At 43.5% G+C, this 18,559-nt stretch overlaps 2 protein-coding genes across 3 annotated transcripts; one reads left to right on the forward strand and one right to left on the reverse strand.

The window, feature by feature from the left end:
- The first annotated feature begins 1,363 nt into the window (after positions 1-1,363).
- tmx2a (thioredoxin-related transmembrane protein 2a) lies at positions 1,364-6,822 on the forward strand. Its single transcript, XM_085789729.1, has 8 exons — positions 1,364-1,580; positions 1,745-1,805; positions 2,789-2,902; positions 3,101-3,177; positions 3,503-3,609; positions 3,913-3,978; positions 4,062-4,191; positions 4,310-6,822. The coding sequence occupies exons 1-8, from the start codon at positions 1,392-1,394 to the stop codon at positions 4,487-4,489; spliced, it is 924 nt and encodes a 307-aa protein (XP_085645855.1). The 5' UTR covers positions 1,364-1,391; the 3' UTR covers positions 4,490-6,822.
- Positions 5,627-17,636, reverse strand: LOC146979733 (palmitoyltransferase ZDHHC5-B-like). 2 transcript variants are annotated; one of them, XM_085789727.1, is made up of 12 exons: positions 17,524-17,636; positions 14,695-16,196; positions 13,696-13,817; positions 13,381-13,538; positions 12,708-12,880; positions 12,473-12,575; positions 12,234-12,325; positions 11,790-11,922; positions 10,706-10,814; positions 10,482-10,588; positions 8,447-9,390; positions 5,627-7,924 (listed from the first exon to the last, which is right to left on the reverse strand). In XM_085789727.1, exons 2-12 carry the CDS (start codon positions 14,841-14,843, stop codon positions 7,819-7,821), a joined length of 2,196 nt encoding a protein of 731 aa, XP_085645853.1. In that variant the 5' UTR covers positions 14,844-16,196; positions 17,524-17,636; the 3' UTR covers positions 5,627-7,818. The 2 variants fall into 2 exon arrangements, with proteins under 2 accessions (XP_085645853.1, XP_085645854.1); XM_085789728.1 differs by lacking the exon at positions 17,524-17,636 and adding an exon at positions 17,375-17,394.
- Between the last annotated feature and the right edge of the window lie 923 nt (positions 17,637-18,559).

Below are 18,559 nucleotides of genomic sequence, written 5' to 3' on the forward strand. Positions count from 1 at the left end.
TTTTTGTCCACATCTCTTTATTCAGTTTCTGCAGACCAGACAGCACAGAAAGGTAGGCTACATCAGCTTCACATGACATCAGAGCGTCTGCGTTAGTGAAAGAAAACCGCAACATGAATCCTACTATCTCTCCTGATAACCCATGTGACCACAGTAAATGTGTTACATAGAAAAATAAAGTAGGCTAATTAATTAGGAGTAAGATAATATAGAGTAAAATATTAGAATGAAAAGGAAGAAAAACACTAAACAAATAAAATAAAAACAAATAGGCTACATAAATAGTAGATTTTATGGGACAATGTCAAAAATTTACCTTTGGTGTTTTCTCACAGCATTATGAAAAAAATAAGCCCCGCAGTGAGCATGTAGAAAGCCTTCTCGGCCCTCCTGTACAAATGAGCAGGACACCAAGACTGAGACGCAAAACACTGTGAAGTTAGTCATTGTTTTGCATAGTTGTGTATTTACTTTCTAGTATTATGTCCCCATGTCACTTTGCAGATCCTTTTGCATTGCTTTGTAGTCATGCTGACGCACTTTGTGGATTGTGGTCGTTATAGGCTATGTCCTATGGTAATATTTACTTTTATTCTTCACTGGTTTGAAGTTATTTTACAATACTTTGTGTTTGACATAATTAACAGCCATCTGTAACACAACTGCTCCTGTATAATCTCACACCTCTCCTGGATAACGACTAGTATAAGCTATAGCCTATATAAATCATGGATGTAGCCTATGATAAAATGAAGGATTCCAGAAGACCACTATTATTTGAGAAACCAAAGACTCGAACTACTGTAAAAAATCACTGTCTTTCTGTTAGAGGGGTTAACATCTGGAATAATTGTCCTGAAAATATTAAATTATGCTGTACTCTAGTCAGCTTTAAAAAACTTTATAAGAACAACATAATTTCTCGTTACAGTATGGAAAATTAAGTTCAATGATTTTGTACTATTTTGCATGCGCTGTGTACAATTCTTTATTTTGTTGTGATCAGAAATGTAAGTGTACTGATTAATTTCAAATGTCTGTGATCTGATCCTATTGTATTAATGCGTATTATTTTATTTTAATTTAATTTTTTAAGGTAAAAGGGGTAGAAGCTTTGGCTTCAACCTACACCCTTATAAGCTTGATATAGGCCTACCGAAATAAATAAATTCATTCATTATATTATCATGATGTAAATAAACGTGTGTCAAATCTACGGCAAACGCCTGTGTCCAAATACTACTACTAAAAAAGCAAAGCAGTTTCCTTGGCGCAGGCGCAGCTGGCCCCGGCCGGCAGCTGCACCTCCACTGACTCCTTCAGCTGTCACTGCTCCTCTGCCCCCCCCCCCCGCGGTGTGCTGCTGTGCTGTGTCTGTCGGCGGTGCCAACATGGGTCTGCTCACAGGACTCTGTACTTTCTTGTACCATTTGCCTCAGATTTACAAATGGCTGCTGAGACCTTACTATCTCACGTCGTTCTTCATGACCATCGCCTTCCTGCTGGTGCGAAAGGCTCCGGGTCTGTGCGAGCACCTGGCGACCCAGCGCGAGGACGGCAACTCCTGCGACTTTGACTGGGTGAGCACGCGCTGCGGTGCGGGGCTATTGGGCTAAATATGGTGGTGGTGGGCTGCTGGTGCATGGCCTCTAGTCGGCTGCTGCTGCTGCTGCTGCTCTCACATGGGTTACTTACAAAAGTTGTTGCATGTTTGTTTTTTGTTTTTGTGCTCGTGTTTTTACAGAGAGAGCTGGAGATCCTCATGTTCCTCAGTGCAATAGTGATGATGAAGAACAGGAGAGCCAGTAAGTAAACCCACCTCATGACCCCCAGGGGCCCAGAAACCTCATGATTACAATGTCAGATATTGTGATGAAAAGCTAAAACGAGATATTTACATCTATGATCGGACCCCAAACCAAAACCCGGTTGTTAAAGTTTATACTATGCTCATTTATTGTAATGTTCTGTATCAAACTGATTTTATTTATTTATTTGATTTGCCAAGTGTCAAATAATATTCCATAATTAGAGGACTGTAGCCTAAGTCTATAACCACAAGCTATCTATCATCATTATTGGGCCTAACAGTTTAAAAATTAAATAAATACGTTTATTTTTCAATGTACAAATGATAGAGAATAGTTCAAAATGGGCATTATTTTTCAAATAATTTAACATAATCAATTGCTGCTGATTTACCACTACTCAATGGGGGATCAAGAGGCCCCAACAACAAGCCTTGTAGGAGGGTAATGCCCCTACCCCACCTCCTTACACACATACACACACTATTATTTATGTGTAAACCACCTGGCGAGTGTTTTGTTTACACCATCAACAGCCTCATTGTTAAAGACGCCTAGCTGCGACATGTCAGTGATGCTCAGTTTAGGAGCTGGAAACCTACGAGAAACTTCTCTTAACTCCTTTATTCCATAGTGTTTACATAGAAAGACCCCAACCCCCCACCACTACCACCACTGTGTTTCACATCACAACTAACGGCAAAGACACTGGGTATTTGTTTCCTATCACATGTAACTGTTAAACTATTAAGTTAAATATGTGACTGTGGCTTTATACTATCTGTTTTCATGAGTCACAGCCATGAAGTGCTATAATAAAGACTTGGCTGTGCTGTGTAAACATTGCAGTGGCAGTGTAATCTGGCCTTCCTCCGACCTTGTAGCAACAGGCTGAAGGTTATTTGTCTGCTTCATTCATTGTTCCTTCTCTCTGCTGCCTGTTCTTCTTCTTCTCCTCTTCTCTTCTCTCTCTTTCTCAGTCACACTGGAGCAGCACATAGGAAACTTATTCCTGTTCAGCAAAGTGGCCAACACCATCCTCTTCTTCAGACTGGACATCCGGCTCGGCATCCTTTACCTGGCACTGTGTGTCGGTCAGTGGCCTCATCATAGTCTTTACCAACAGGCAAACACAGAATGTAAATCATAGATTCATAGATAGATAGATAGATAGATAGATAGATAGATAGATGACAGAAAGTCTCACAAGGCTCACAGTGTTTTTGCTGTTTCAGTGACCTCATATCTTTGACCTCATATCTTGAGCCTGTTTATCTCTGCCTTGTCTCCAGCGTTCGTCATGACCTGTAAGCCTCCTCTCTACATGGGCCCAGAGTACATCAAGTACTTCAGTGACAAGACCATAGATGTGAGTCTCACACTATTCTGTGATTATGAAGAACTGCAGAGTTGTGATTATGATTGTAACTCTCATATCATGTAAGAAGGTGCCATTGTTGTCTTTATAATTTGTCACAACTCGTGGTAGTTAGAAACTATTGATTTAATTAGTTGAAAACTTAATGAGAGAAGCTGTCAGACCAACTTAGCAGAGTAAAAATAAGTATAGTACAAGTAGAAAAGACACATTTCCCACTAAAATGAACAACTGCAGTGCCTACAGTAAATGTGTCAGTATTATAATAGTGTGAGCTCTACACCTCTGGTCTAATTGTGTGTTATTGAGTCCTTAGGAGGAGCTGCAGAAGGACAGCCGCGTCACCTGGATTGTTGAATTCTACGCCAACTGGTCGTCTGACTGCCAGTCCTTCGCTCCCGTCTTTGCCGACCTCTCTCTCAAGTGAGACCCCCACCTTCACTCGTCTCGCTGCCTCTTAAGCTAATGTATTGTGTAAATAATGGGCCTCCCAGTAATCAAGATAGTGAGGTTTACAGGTTATATTTCAGTTAGTTTCTCAGCTGCAACCACTGCAGTTTATCAGTCACCGTTAATGAAACATGTTTAGGTCTTACTGATATAATGTACTTTAGATTTTAAACAAAAATAAGCTGTCAGGTGCATTTAATATTATCTTATGTAATCACATACACATTGCTTCGGTTCTGCAAGAGAAATGTAAATACCCTCCCCTTTGTGCTGCAGGTACAACTGCACTGGACTGAGGTTTGGGAAAGTGGACATCGGACGCTACGGCGAGGTTTCAGAGAGGTGAGCAGGTGTAGTTAAATTAACGCAACTGTATTTTTGACATTTTCTCCGAGCACAGGCGTTGACTGCTCCCGTCTGAACAGGTACCGGGTCAGTACCTCCCCTCTGGCCAAGCAGCTGCCTTCGCTGGTGCTTTTCCAAGGAGGACGGGAAATTATGAGACGTCCAATGGTGGACAACAAAGGGAGAGCGGTATCTTGGACCTTCAATGAGGTGCGTCCTGTCTCGTCCGTCGGATAAGCTGCGCAGCGGTGTGCAGGCAGGTGCAGGCAGGTGCTGCTTGCCTTCACATGCCCACAGCTGTTCTAACACGAAGCTTACTCGTCCGTAGGAAAACATCATCCGGGAGTTCAACCTCAACGAGCTCTTCCAGAAAGCCAAGAAACTCAACAAAGGCCGCGGGGCGAAGGGAGAGGAGCACAGCGGCCCTCAGCCAGGAGAGGGCAGCGACGAGCTCCACGACGACTCCGACGGCCAGGAGCAGCCCACAGAGAGCAAGAAAGACCAGTGAGGCGATGAAGACCATGATGAAGACGACACCGAGGGGAGGGCGGAGCTGCATGGAGTCTCGCCCCGTTTCCCCAGCGTTACCGAGCCTTACGTTATTGCTTAAGTCCAAAATATAAAGAAGTGGAGTTCAACCGCTACTAGATGTCATCTCTACATTAAAGGGATAGTTCAACATTTTGGCAAATTCATCCATTGCCATAATCCCTATAGTCATAGGAGTAGGTTCATTACCTTTAATTATTGGTGCATGTTGTTTTGAGGTCCACAGGGCAGAGAACACAATTGAGGGAATGGTACAGGTCTCCTGTCCCTCATCAAATACACAATCTAACATCTCCAAAACACTCTTGTGGAGAAGTTTTGACCTGCACATTCACAGTGCTATGAAAAAATAGTGTAACATTATGAGACATGAGTGTTTTCGAGGCAAATGCGGCCGAAACTACATGCCAGACACGGCTGCTGGGCGGAGTGATTTCAAAAGCGCAAGTAGATTTGAGTATTTGCTTCATGTGTTGTAATGTTACATAATTATATCATGATTATTTCATAGCGTGGTGAATGTGCAGGTCAGAACTTGTCAACAAGAGACTTTTGGAGTTGTTGGACTGTATATATGATGATTTTTGAGGGACAGGGGATCTGTACCCTTCACCTCCATTGTGTTCGCTGAGCAGCTGGCGTCTCTACCCCGTGGATCTCAAAACAACATGCACTGATAATTAAAGGTAATTAACCTACTCCTATGACTATAGGGATGATGGCAATAGATGAATTTGCCAAAATGTTGAACTATCCCTTTAAGTCTATACTGCGACAAATCCAAAGAAGCTGGACCACATTTCCCTGGTCTGACTGGGTGTGATGCAGTGTTTGATTGCAGCTGCGCAAAAGATCAAACAACGATTTGGGGACATTTTATTACAGACCTTAAGTTATTTGAGAACAAATGCCTTTTTTTTGTAATGTTTATTTTTGGCTACATCTCATCCACTCTGTCTAAACTTTTGCTGTCTGTATTTTGCAACTACAGTGTTTACTGGTGTTTCATATTTCCAACAAAAAAAAAAGAAAAGGGAAGAGGTGAAACTGAAATAAAAATATCTATGTGCAAAGTTAAGATTCATGACACGTTACGTTTTCTTTTTTTCATCAGTTTGACCTTTTTATTCTGATAAGACATCTTTTTAAAAATTCTTGATAAGGCCATTTTGGAAATGTCTTAATGTACTCATTACAGATATTTGTGAAACTCGTTCCATTCATCACAGCCCACAATAGCGATATTTTATCTCACATAGAAGTATACTTACTATACTCACATGGTGTCAATTGTTCACTGGCCACCGTCCGTGACCAGAGAAGGAAGAAAAGTAACACAGGTTCTCTTTATCTCTTTACGATGGCTGCTTGTGCCATAATGATGCCTCTTTTCTTGTTCACCACCCACACATGAACCAGGTTGGCATTTGACAATATTCTCACAAGTATGCACGCCAGTGAAGCATTCAGCACGACAAACAAACAAACAAAAAAAAATCACATGCACACTGAAGACAGAGCCTGGGAGGGTCGAAAACTCGTAACACAGTCGTTTGGGTTAAGCGATGGTACTCGTGTGCTTCAAGCGTGTACTTTCTCCCGAAATATGTGCTACCTTAAAAGCTAGCTTTGACATTCTGCTGCAAACACCGCTGCGGGTCTTGACAGAGAAAAAAACCCCCATAAAATTAAATACATCCTTTACTGTAATGCCCAATCCTGAAAGACAAACTCACATACACTCCTCCCTCCCTGTTATTTTTCCTTTCTCGACGTGGCTGTAGGAAAAACAAAAGGACTGTACCTTTACAGAATTATTTTTTTTAAATGAGCAAGTCGATCAACAAAAAGATCTTTTTTTTTCCTCAGAAAAGTGTAAAAAATAAAAACCAATAGAAAAAAAATAAAAATCCGCTTGCTTCACTATGAATGGTCTCAAGGCAAAACAACGATCAAAACAGTCTCCAGTTACAAACCAGTCCCTCCTTAAAAATCTACTCAGTGGCATATTGCATTTAAAAGTTCCTTTTTTATAAACTTTTTTTCAGAAAAAAAAAAAAACTTTCATACTTTCTCTCAGAAAAAAAGAATGAAAATCAAAAAATTGGTAGAGACTGGTTTGAAAATATGTCCAGAACTACAAGGTTGTCTTGTCTGGTGAAAATAAATAAGCCCTTCCCTCGCTGCCCCTATTTGGCTGGCCATCCGTTAAAGGTACAAGGTTATGCTAGCGTCTCGACTGACTGACGGACAAAACATTACAGAAAAGAAGAAGAAAAAACAAGACAAAAAGACATACAATGATCTTAAAGCTACAAACAGATTTTGCATAATGTCTCTAGCATAAACATTACAAGCGTACATTCCACAAAGATGCTTGTGCTGCAATCGTGATTCAAAATTTCTTTGTGGCTTCCAAAAAAAAAATTAAGCTCAATGATTTGCCACTTCAGCTGTCCACCAAAGGATGATCTTTCTCTTTGGACGATGAAAATTTCCAGCGAGAGCTCACGAGTGGCTGATGCAGCCATCAAATATAAACAGGCAACTGATTTGAAAACCGCTTTCATGAATAATTACACACGGTACGTCTGCCACCCTCATCAATAGTCACCTTCAATACCTGACAATTTGACCCAATAACAATCTGTAAGATTTTATACATGTATATAAAACAATATTTAAAAAAAGATTTATAAAACTAAAATGATACTGTGTTTTTTAGGTTGGACTCTTTTCTCCACAACTCTCACCAATAAACAGGCTGTGTGGTCCGTTCAGACAGTGGAAAAGAAGACGTTTTCTATTGGTCAACAGTCCTAAATCTTCCCTCTTTACATCCACCGGATAAAGGCCATTCTTTCCTAAGTGTCGGACATCGCTGTCAGTACTCCGTACTGTGCTAATGTACCAAAGTTAAACAGCAAATCATTGAGTAGCTATGCGTGTTCTATAGACATATCTGTACCCAGTCGTGGCGATACAGTCCCGTCAGTCTATGGCTCACAAAGTGACTAAATGGACTCAAATTGATCCTGTGAAAAATGAACCAGTGTCCCCAGTTCCTCTTTGTTCAAATCTGAAAGGCTGGCAGAGACTGGCCAGTGGTGTTACAAAGATAACAAAGTGAGTACCAGACAGGATTTGCTCCGTCAGTCCCGTCGCAGTGGAAAAACCGTCATTTTTCGAGGAGCCTGCAGTTGCGGAGAGCATCCATAGCTCCATGAAGAGACTAGTGGAAGTAGTCCAGTGTCTTTGTCCCCCCTCCTTGTGATGGAAACCTGTCACTCAAACCGATATCTCGTAAGTGGTCCCCCCGACGCCCGTCACCTTCTTCACCCCGCCCCCTGGTTTGGATGTGGTGTGATTGGCCAGGACTGGGCGAGAGGTGGATCTGATTGGACAGCCATCAGGAAGGGGAGGGGGAGGAGTGTATGGGGGAGGGAGGGGGAGACAAAAGGGATGTGGAGGTGAGTGGTTCTACTTCAAAAATAATGACAAACAAGTGCAAACAGCAAAAGGTTTTCTCTACCAGTGATGGCGTAAGGCATTTGGTAACTATGGTGAGTGAGGAAGAACAGGACAAGGACAGAAAAAAGGCTACAGGGGAGAATAGCAGCGTGGTTAGACATGCTCTCTGAGCTGAACACATACTGGCATGCTCATAATAACACAAGCCCACACATACCAACACCTGAATCAATAAAGCTTTCGTACACACACACACACACACACCCTGATCGCTAAACAAGCAACGACAGACTGTAAACCGTGGAGGAGGAAAAGGAAGACTCACACAGATCAGAGAGGAAGAGGAAGGCTGACACAAACCAGGGAGGAAGAAGAGGAGCATTAGGAGGAAAAGGAGGAGGAAGAGCAGCAGGCTGGACGGGTCTGGCGACGGATCACTACTCACTGTGGAGCCTGTTGCCCTCCTCCGGCCCCTCCCCCTCCCAGCACAGCGCCTCCTCCTGCGGGCCGAGGCTTGTGCTGAGGTCCCGCCTCCCCGGTGTACGAGTGGGACTTGCCCAGGGAGAGGCCGCGGGGCGGCGGGGAGACGGGGGGCTCTAGTGAGCGCGCCCCGGGGGACGAGGAGGAGGAGGAGGGGTTACGGGGGCTTCGATAAGAGGAGTCCTGGTTGTGGAGGAGGAGGTGGTGGTGGTGGTGGGTCTCGGGGGGGCCGGCGGAGGAGGGAGGCGGTGGACTGACGGCACGCAGGTAGGCCCTGTGGGGGGAGGAGAAAGTGGCAGAGCCCTGGAGCAGCTGCCCCTCCCTCTGCTGGGCGATCTGAGCCGAGAGGAAGGGCGACATGTAGCCCTGCAGGGGGGCGCCGGGCGACCCCGGCTCAGGCTGGCCCGTGAAAGTCGCCGCAGGAAACGGGGCGTGAGGCTTCTGCGGCGAGAGCTCGTGGGCCGCCGACTCGAACTCAGGGCTCTCGGACGGCGTCAGCAGACTGTCGTAGGACAGGCTGCCGTTCCGAGGCGTCTGATTGGCCAGGCTCTTGTAGCTGGTGTCTGTGGTGCCTTCCGACTGGAGCGTGGCCAGCGGGTTGTGGGCCGTGTGCGCCGAGCGCAGGCTGGAGGAGCGCGAGCCCCCGGCGGACAGAACGAGAGAGGACGGGTAGGAGGTGTAGGAGCGCCCGGTCAGGGAGTAACCTGACATGCCCCCTGACACCCCCCCAGCGGGCCCGCCGGGGCCTCCGGGGCCCTCGCCCCTCTCCCCTCCCCCCCTGCGCGCCCCTACACCTCCCCCCACCACGGTGGCCCCGTCCAGGCTGCTCGGCTCCGAGCGGTAGCTGGGCTGGCGGCTGGACTGGAGGATGGTGGGTGACGGAGAGTCGAGACTCTCACCGCGGATCATCTGAGGACAGGAGAGAGGAGGGGACACAGACGGGAGGCAGAGTGGGGGAGAGGGTGAGGAAAACACCACCATGTTACCTCAGCAACAGATAACACAGCACTAATCAATTATTTAACACTTTACTTTCAGTCACGGTAATTAACATTTATAAGCAGTATCAACAATCAAAAAAAGGTTTATAACACATTATAGTGTAGTTTAAAGCAGTTTTAAGAAGATCTTCAAGTGTTTATTAACATATACTATTTGTCAATAATCTTGTATTAAGTTTGTTCTTTCTACATTGACATTTATTATTGTATTTAGGACGGAGCTATAGCTGTAGACAAATAAATTAATAAACACTTCACACACACACATCTATTGACAACTGCATTATAGTGTGTTAACTTGTTATTCTAATTATCAGTTAAAGATATATTAAATCAATTGTTTGTATACTGCTTATAAAGGCTGAATAAAAAAGGGACTTAAAATAAAGTGTCGCCCAGTTTTCTGTTAATTCTACCAGATAAAAAAAGAAACAGTGGTAGGGAGAAACTGGATGCTTGACCGGTGCTCTACTCCATCATCACACTACTGGACTGGAAACATTGACTGGCTTGAACAAGCACTGACGTTGCATATCAAAGACTGTGTGTATTGACATAGAAATGGAAATACAAATGCATACAGTACATGGACTACACATTCCAGTCAATGCAGTCTCGGGGTAGGGGGAGGATAGATTCACTCAAAACACACAGAGACAGCCAAAGGGATAAACACACAGATGACACTAGCTGAGACTTACTGATCGACCGATGGCCACTGAATGATCAATTTAAAGTAAAAACAAAAAGAGGGGCACGGTATTAACCACAAAGGAAATTAGAAGGGGAGGGCATAACAGCCACCAGACCATCTGTTACAGTCATCTATGGGACATTGTTTGTTTGGCTCTTTGCTTAAAAAGGATATGAGTCTTATATGTTTTGTTTCCAATCAGGAAAAGACATATGATTAATAGGAGGGACCTACATACAGTAAGGTTATGTTATTAAGTTATATCTAACACTTTGAGGTCTACGCATATGTAAATTGACATGTACCTTGTTGGGGTGTGTGAGGGCGGTGTGGTTCCTTCCCGGGCTGTTGTAAGCTGGTCGATACTTGTACATCGACGGCGTAGGTGGAGCTTCAGTCAACAAACTGCTCTCTGAGTGACAGGAAAGAAACCGTTGAACAACCAACACTCAGGATGACGTGTCAGGTGATACACCTGCAACTATCTAGGCTCCCTTGTTGTTTTGTCATGTGTTTGTGAACGTCTCACCCTCTGTGTCAGCACGGGGAAGGCCGGGGTAACGCAGCTCTGGCTTCGGAGGAGGTGGAGGCTCTGCATCAGCTGACTGGCTCTCCATCTGGTCAAGGCTGCTCTTGGACTGGTTAAGACACAGAGAAACTTGAATGAATGATTGAATGAATAAATGAATGAATGAATGAATGAAGGCTTTATTTCAAAACGTGTGAGTAATGTATAACACATTTCAAGCACTTCGGTCCATACAACAATTTGCATGTTTGAAGAGGAGTAGAAAGAAGCATTTGCTTATTTAGTCCTACCCCTTCTCCACTTAGTACTTGTTTAGCCTACTTCCTGTGTATCCTGTTTTTAAATTACATACTGTACTTCCAACACAAAACAAACAACAACATAGTTTCAACAATACAAAACTTAATGAAGAGACATTCCAATAAATAAAGGAAACATTAATTGATATAGATAATTATTATCGTTCAGCTGTTTATCATGCTGATGGACGATACTTGTTGCCATAATAATGTTCTAGTTTATAAAGCAATCACTGTCCAATGTTTTGGTATACATCTAAAAAGGTAGGGGTCTCTCTATTATACATGTGTAGTTAAAGCAGAAGTAAGCGATCCAGTCGTTTTGGCTAACTTCTTTTCAGCAGATGGAGTTAGCAGCCCCCGCCCTCGTCATGGATCTATTGGCCCTCGTCCCTACGTCACCACATTCACGCGCATCCCTTGGCTGCACACACAGAGAGGACTGCCCCTTTATGCTGTTCTCTCTCCTCATTGGATAAAGGTTGTAGGATACAAGGAATGTTTTCTCCTCGGCTCACAGCAGAGCAGAGTGACTGACAGACCCGTGTTTCGGACCAAACACTCTATATTAAGTGATTACCGTCGGAAGATATAACTATTTAAGACTTATATTTACACAAACATTCGGCTTACTTCTGCTTTAATACTCATGGTTCATCTGTTTTGCATTAACGCAATGTCTACCACTCATTTCTGAACAAATACAGAAGAGTTTCTTCCATTTGAAACTTCCACATGCAGATTGTTTTTTTCTCGGGGCGTCTGTGGGATTAACTACCACTCACCCTGGTGCTGTGTCGATCGTTCTGGATGCCGTTGTCCAGAACCTTGGCTTCTAGCTGGGCCTCAGTGAGAGGCGGTCTGAGAAACGGTGGCTGTACCTCCACAGATTGAGGGCTGCGCCACCGACCCATATATCTGCAAGAGGAACGTACTCGAATGATTAAATTCCAATTAAAACAATACAAGCGTCAAACAGCGTTATTTTGCTCTAGGGACAAACACAATGTAACACCAACTCTGCTGAAAACTTGAGCTCATTTATTCCATGAACTGAACGGACGAGTGAGAACAATAAAAGAGAAGGGCGGAAAAGTGGAACGGGGAGAGAGAGAGAGAGAGAGTGAGCAGTGGAAAGAAAGAGGCAGTGGAAAAGGGGATAATTGTGGAGCAGAGTGTTAAAGGACTGGAGTAAACAGATGGGTTCAGATGGCAGAGGAAAGGCTGACCTGGGCGCCTGGGAGCTGCAGAGCACATGTGAAATATTCCTCATGCAGCCATTGGTGAAAGGGTTAACGCCACCCCGAAACTTTCCTGTCACCTACAAGAAGGGGAGAGAATAATGATCCTGTTCACACACCGACGCCAACATTAATGATTTAATACTGGAGAGACAAATCTGTTTCAACTGTCTCAGTGAAGTCAATGGTGCAGGATGTGAAACGCTCAATCAAGCGCTTTAATGTACCTGTTCATTCGTGGTCCGACCGCGGGCCACCAGCACTATGTGGAACCCAGTCAGGCCAGCGACTGGGACAAAAAATAGACCAGCCACACACATTACAGCCATACTGGGAGGAGAGGGTCAAGGATTTTACAAAAAGAAATCTTACATAAGTGGGAAAAGTCAGAAAAATGGGGAAAAAAGACAGTTTCTTGAAGTGTTTTGTATTTTTTATGACTGTGGGCCAAGTGAAGGATACGTGACAGCAGCATGTGGCGTGTCCAGCCGCTGGCGGTGGTGCAGGACGTAAACCAAGCCGAACCCAAACACGTCCATGATGTGGGTGGTAAGTGACAGCAGGAAGAGGAAGAAATAGCGATAATTCCTCCGACCGATACAGTTGTTCACCCAAGGACAGTGGTGGTCGAAATCCTGACAGAGAGCACAGGGTCAAAGGACACCGAGGTGCAAGCACGAGTCAATATGTGACAGATTATATGACAGAGAGCAGAAAAAAACGATAAGATCTCCACACAATTTTCAACCTCCCACACTCACACATGGAAAAACTAAGAATAGGACGGATCTAGGCTGAAGAGTCGAGTCACACAGGAGTTTATAAAAGCTCGCTGTGAAAGTAGGACTTGCTATTAAAACTAAGACTCCTAACACACAGAGATCTGTGTAATGAAAACTCACAAAGCAGCGTTAACCAGACTTATAGACATTAATATTTCTATAATTGAATAAAAGTTCCACCGATATACTAAACAACAATACAATCTAAGATTTAAAATCCAGAAGGAGCCCAGATCATCACAAACTGTTTCACTGTAGAACTCATACTTGCATGAAATTGCGAAATGAATTATTACATATAGAGAAAACCAAGTCATGCTTGGTGTGTGTGTGTGTGTGTGTGTGTCTTGTACCTCCACACAGTTGTCGCAGACTGAGCAGTGTGAGCAGCGCGGCGGGCGGTAGAAGCGACAGGTTGAGCACCATTTCATGCGCACCTGGATGCCTTTGATCTCCACTGTCTTATAGAGTGGAGCGCGGAAATCATCCTCTTTATCCTCATCCTCCTCCGCTGCAGACACATCACAATACACGATCACTAGTTTGCCTATTATTGATGATTCTTTGTCTCCTTCTTAGTCTAAATTTATCTAAAATGACCTAAAAAAAAAAAAAAAAAAGACTGACGGACAAAGAATCGCACATCCACACTCTTCATGTCTGCTCACCTCTGGGGAAGACTCCAGGGTCCATGAAAGTGGCCATGCAGAAGTTGGCGAGGGTGAAGAGGAAGATCACGGCATTGTAGATGGGAATGACAGAGGAGAAATACTCTGACAACCACGGGCACCTGGACAGCAGGAAAGAGGAAGAAAACACAACTAGAGTTTAGAATACTATTGCCACAACTGCTTGTCTTTCAAAGCCTGACGTATTTTCTATGCAAGACAGAAACAGATAATAAACAAGCATGCCCGGGGTCCTTGTATTGTTAACAAGCAACGCTCCATGCTCCATCAACAGCAGCTGATAAGTTTTGTTACCAGACAACCCCCCTCCGCCCCCCCGGTGCCCAAAAAGCTTTTCAGTGGCCAGAAATAGAAGACTGGCTTTAGGGTAAGGAAGTGTGTGCAAGTTGCTCAAAGGAGGGAAAGTGTGCTCAGTAAACTTTCTCTGAGGTAGAGTACACTCAGTATTCAAGTATTCAGACCACTTCATTTTTCTATATTGCAGCCCTATGAAAAAGATCCATGATCTAGATTTTATACCTCATAATGGCGTTGGCAGAAAAGAATATTAGACATTTTTTGCAAATTTAGTAAACAAGAAAATATTGAAAGAACCGCTTCCACAACTACAGTGTAAAAATCGATCGAGAGAAATGAGACCTGAGCTCAATTTCAAGTTCCATTCCAAAGAATCTGAATACTTTCATTTGTGCATTTATTTTCCAGTATACAGCTGCAACATAATAAAAAGTAAAATCGTAGGAAAGGTCTGAATACTTTCTAGATGCACTATGTGGTTAAATAAACAACGGGACACCTTAAGGTGCAACACCGTGACAGTGATATTTACACATGCCTTTAGCAAACACAAATATACGCAAGGATCAGTTTGTGACACAACTGTGTGTAAATACTTTGAGCCTCTGGCACCATGTTTGCATTGCATTGTCAGTGTTTGCATACCGTATATATGGAAGGGATGGACCAAGAGACACTTACGTGAAACAGAAGAACAGTGTGGTGGATCCAACGAGGAAAGTGGTGGCTGCCGACACCGGGACGTATCGGCTGGGACGAAACGGACGGGGAGGAGCAGAAGCGGGGCCACCTACTCCTCCCCCAACCCCCCCACCACTGAAGCCCGGCATCAGAGACAGAGAGAGAGAGGGAAGGAAGACAGAGAGGTAGATATCTACTGTCTACCTACTGTAAAGGGTGTTCTGCAGGTCAAAATGGCAAATATGGTGTTGGTTTGGGAGGAGGGGCCATGACTACAGACTGGAAAAGAAAACCAACACTATGCAAAGCAGCGTCTCAACAGGGACATGAGGGATTCTCTGTGTCCACACGCAAAATGTCTCCCAGCACTAAAATACTCACTCAAAAATGTTTTTTTTTCTTATATAGCGTTATACAGCTATTCTTGCATGTGTGAAGTTTGTTGTAAATATTTAATTTGTGTGCATAATCTTAATAGAGGCATATAAAAGCAAAATTATACAAGAGAAAGGTGATACAAAAATATGTGTAGGTAATTCATAAATATTTTTGTATGGCTTTAATGTAACCGTATTTGGTGCAACAATATAAATAAAAGTAATCTTAAGCTGCTCCCTGGCACCTGCAACAACCCTAACAATGCTGTGCATGTGCACAAAAGCGCAGACACTCCCATACGCAACTACATTTGGAGAAACCCAGGTTTCTCTTCCTGCTCCCGAAACTCAGTGTTTACATCAGTCCTCGAGTTCAGATTATGCCTCTCGGAGGAAACGAATAAAGAAAAGAAAAGAGCAGAGAACTAAAAGAGGTAGTGAGTGAATAGCCAGCACGCTGAGAGCAGAAGCACATGGAGGAGAGCAGGCAGAGGACTGAGCGTAGCAGCTGCTGATGACTTCTGTGATTGTCCCAAGAGGGCTTGTTGAGGCACTGGGTGGGTTGAAGAAACGGAGGGTGGCGGCAGGAGGGACAGTTCCAGCGTTTCAAACTAAGTCAGCAGGGAAAAACAACTAAAAAAAACAAACTCACTTTTAACCCGCTTGTGGGAAGTGGCTCAACATCAAAACAAAAAGTCCAGCTGGAATTTGTTTTTAAAAAGCTGCTAAAAAACAAACAAAATGTTTTTTTTTTTTTAAATGATGTCTAGCTTTGCCTTTCCACGTAAAATAACTCAAAATATCCAAGCAGAGTCGTCTGGATCTTGTGGGACCACTGCCTCCAGTCTTTGTTTTAATATGGGGACAAAATCAACTCATTCCAAAGAGGAGTCCCGTGTATGTCACCGAGGTGTCGCTGCGCTTGGCCGGGGCAGCACGTAGAGACCTCTCCCGCCTCCAGACTCTCTGCAGATAGACCTCCTTTCCCATTTTGCATCTCTTAAAGCCATGAGCAGCAGCGATGTTATGTAGTCGCATGCATTTTTAGTCCTTTTCTTTCCTCTTTATCCACCTGTCTTCTCTCACCCACTTGCTCCGTGGGTACGCTGTTGGATGTCTCTGTTCCTGTTGAAAACAAATTACACAATTTGTCAGTGGTAGCCAAAACACACGGAGACAAAAGGGAGAACGTTACAGATATTGAAGCTATAATTAGTACTTTGTTAGATCACATAGCAACTAAGCTGATAGCTAGTTTCTGTTTCTGTTAACCCATGTGTTAATAGATCAAAAATCTTGGTTAGGTTTCATGCTGGATTGCAAGGCGGGGTTATACACTTGCAGCAGAGGTTTCACTCTGATTTCACAACAATCAGACTGACTAATCAACCTCGTAGTGTCCTAGAAAAAAAAACTTGCCTTTTTCTATGGGAGTGCACAGTTCTCACCATTACTCATAAAGTTGTCCAACAGCCTGCTGTTGTTACACAGACAGCTGTCACCTCAATGCCCCCAGGTGGTCGACTGAAACACCTCCCATTACTGGAAATTCAAAACACCACGGAGACAACGAGCTGTGACACACATATCATGCTAATTTACCCAATCACCAAATGAAAAAACTAGTCGGGCCAGTGTGTGAAAACACTGAAAACGAACCCGGACTAACAATGTAATCTGATAGTTTGGACACACCCCTCTTTTCAGCAATCATCGGTGCTAACAAATACTGAGCTGTGGGCAAGCCAGAGTGTCAGTGTGCCTGTTGTTAATCATCTCATCTGCCACACAACAAATCCCCCTCGACTATAATGGATGTTAATCCTAAAATCTCCGTGTCGAGTTCTGCCTGTCATGTCACCGCAGCGATCTGCAGCTCGCAAAAGCTTCATCGTTATTAAGTGGCCGGTCGAGTAATTATAATAATCAATGTCGGAGGAACAGTGACACTCAAGACAGTTTTCTATCTGATGATGTCTCGTTTTTACCTGTAACATTTGCCTGGCTATCACTTCATCTTTGAGTCATAGGTTCAAACAAACTAGGCGTTAAACAACAGGCCAGGGCAGAGCTAGGATTCAGTCAAGACAGCACTGCCACAGTATGAACCCCTTTAAATTACACTACACTTCTTTATGACTAGCTAACAGAGCCCTGCGATGTTTAACCTAAAAAACGAGAAATAACGGGAGATATAATAGCTAACCATACTTAATAATCACTTGGCTCTTACCTAGCCTCGAAAGTTTTTTTGCGACTCAGTTCAATCCTTTACCACTGCTAAAAGAGTTAGCTACCATTACCTGGCTAGCATGGCAGCTTTACACTCGCTCACACGGACAGCTTTCACTGACAACACAAGCGTGGCCACGTTAAGCGAAACTGTCACCGTAAAAAAAAAAAAGAGGAGATAAAAACGAGCACCTAAAGCCGGACATGCGAGCTCTCTTGCCTGTGGGGTGTGGGTCGCTTGCTTTAGGTCCTCCTTGAGTTAGCCGCCGCTAGCAATGTAGTTAGCTCGCTGGCTAGGCCGACGTCGGAATCCCGGAACTGGTCCATCGTCCCTCAGGTGGGAGGAACAGCCAATCAGAGAGCGAGGGGGGCGTGGCCTGTGGAAGCAGCTCAAACACCGTAGATGGTGATTGGCTGCGAGAAAAATGTCTGTTGTGACTCTCGGTTGTGAGTTTGTGACCCATGTTGTGCCCACAGACTGTAGATAGACGAAGTGTGTAAATCATATATATTCACAACATACAGCATGTGAATTTCTCATGTTGAATGTAATGTTTGAACTTTATACAGAAGCTTTATGTAGCAGTATGTACACATTATGATGAACAGGATACAGTTCATAGACCTTGTAATATAAAAACATACATACAGTCTAAAGTTTGTCAAGCACAGTAGCCTTTATTATCACATACAATTAAAAGGCCAAATCTTAATACAATGTACACATATCCTTGTAGCACATTTAACTGTAGCACATAAAATTAAATTGAACTACAGATGCCATGTATTGGGGTAAAAGGGTAAAACATTTCTCTCCCTTCCATGAAATGCAGTGTTTTCACTCCACTGCATTTCATTCATTTCAATTAAATAACATAACGTAGACATACAGTACTCATTCAAGGCACTAGTACCTCAAATCTGAAACATTTTTGCATCACTGTTCAACAAATGAATTAGCTACTCAAATTACCCATGTGTGTCCTTTCAGTAGACCTGTAAAGAAAAACATTGAAAACACAAGATACTATACATGAATCTACAAATTGGATCACATGGCACACCATTAAACTGGCAATCACTTAACACTTAACAATTTTCAATTTCCAAAAGAACAACTCTAACCGACAGTCATTGTGTTAAGCATTACATATTGGCATTGGTAATAGTACATTAGTTTATTTATTTAAAAAAAAATGCTTTAGTTTGTTTTTTTGTGAAGTTCTCTCCACAGATCACAGATGGTCAACTTAAAA

The sequence above is a fragment of the Trachurus japonicus genome, chromosome 10 (genome assembly GCF_045865225.1).
Source record: "Trachurus japonicus isolate A0001 chromosome 10, Traja_1.0".
NCBI lineage: Eukaryota > Metazoa > Chordata > Actinopteri > Carangiformes > Carangidae > Trachurus > Trachurus japonicus.

Coding starts and splice junctions, on each gene's coding strand:
- tmx2a (XM_085789729.1), top strand. CDS start 1,392: ATGGGTCTGCTCACAGGACTCTGTACTTTCTTGTACCATTTGCCTCAG. Junction 1,806..2,788: donor GATGAAGAACAGGAGAGCCA/GTAAGTAAACCC, acceptor TCTCTTTCTCAG/TCACACTGGAGCAGCACATA. Junction 2,903..3,100: donor TTACCTGGCACTGTGTGTCG/GTCAGTGGCCTC, acceptor CCTTGTCTCCAG/CGTTCGTCATGACCTGTAAG.
- LOC146979733 (XM_085789727.1), bottom strand. CDS start 14,843: ATGCCGGGCTTCAGTGGTGGGGGGGTTGGGGGAGGAGTAGGTGGCCCC. Junction 12,326..12,472: donor GTCGGACCACGAATGAACAG/GTACATTAAAGC, acceptor CCCTTCTTGTAG/GTGACAGGAAAGTTTCGGGG. Junction 10,815..11,789: donor ACGATCGACACAGCACCAGG/GTGAGTGGTAGT, acceptor TGTCTTAACCAG/TCCAAGAGCAGCCTTGACCA.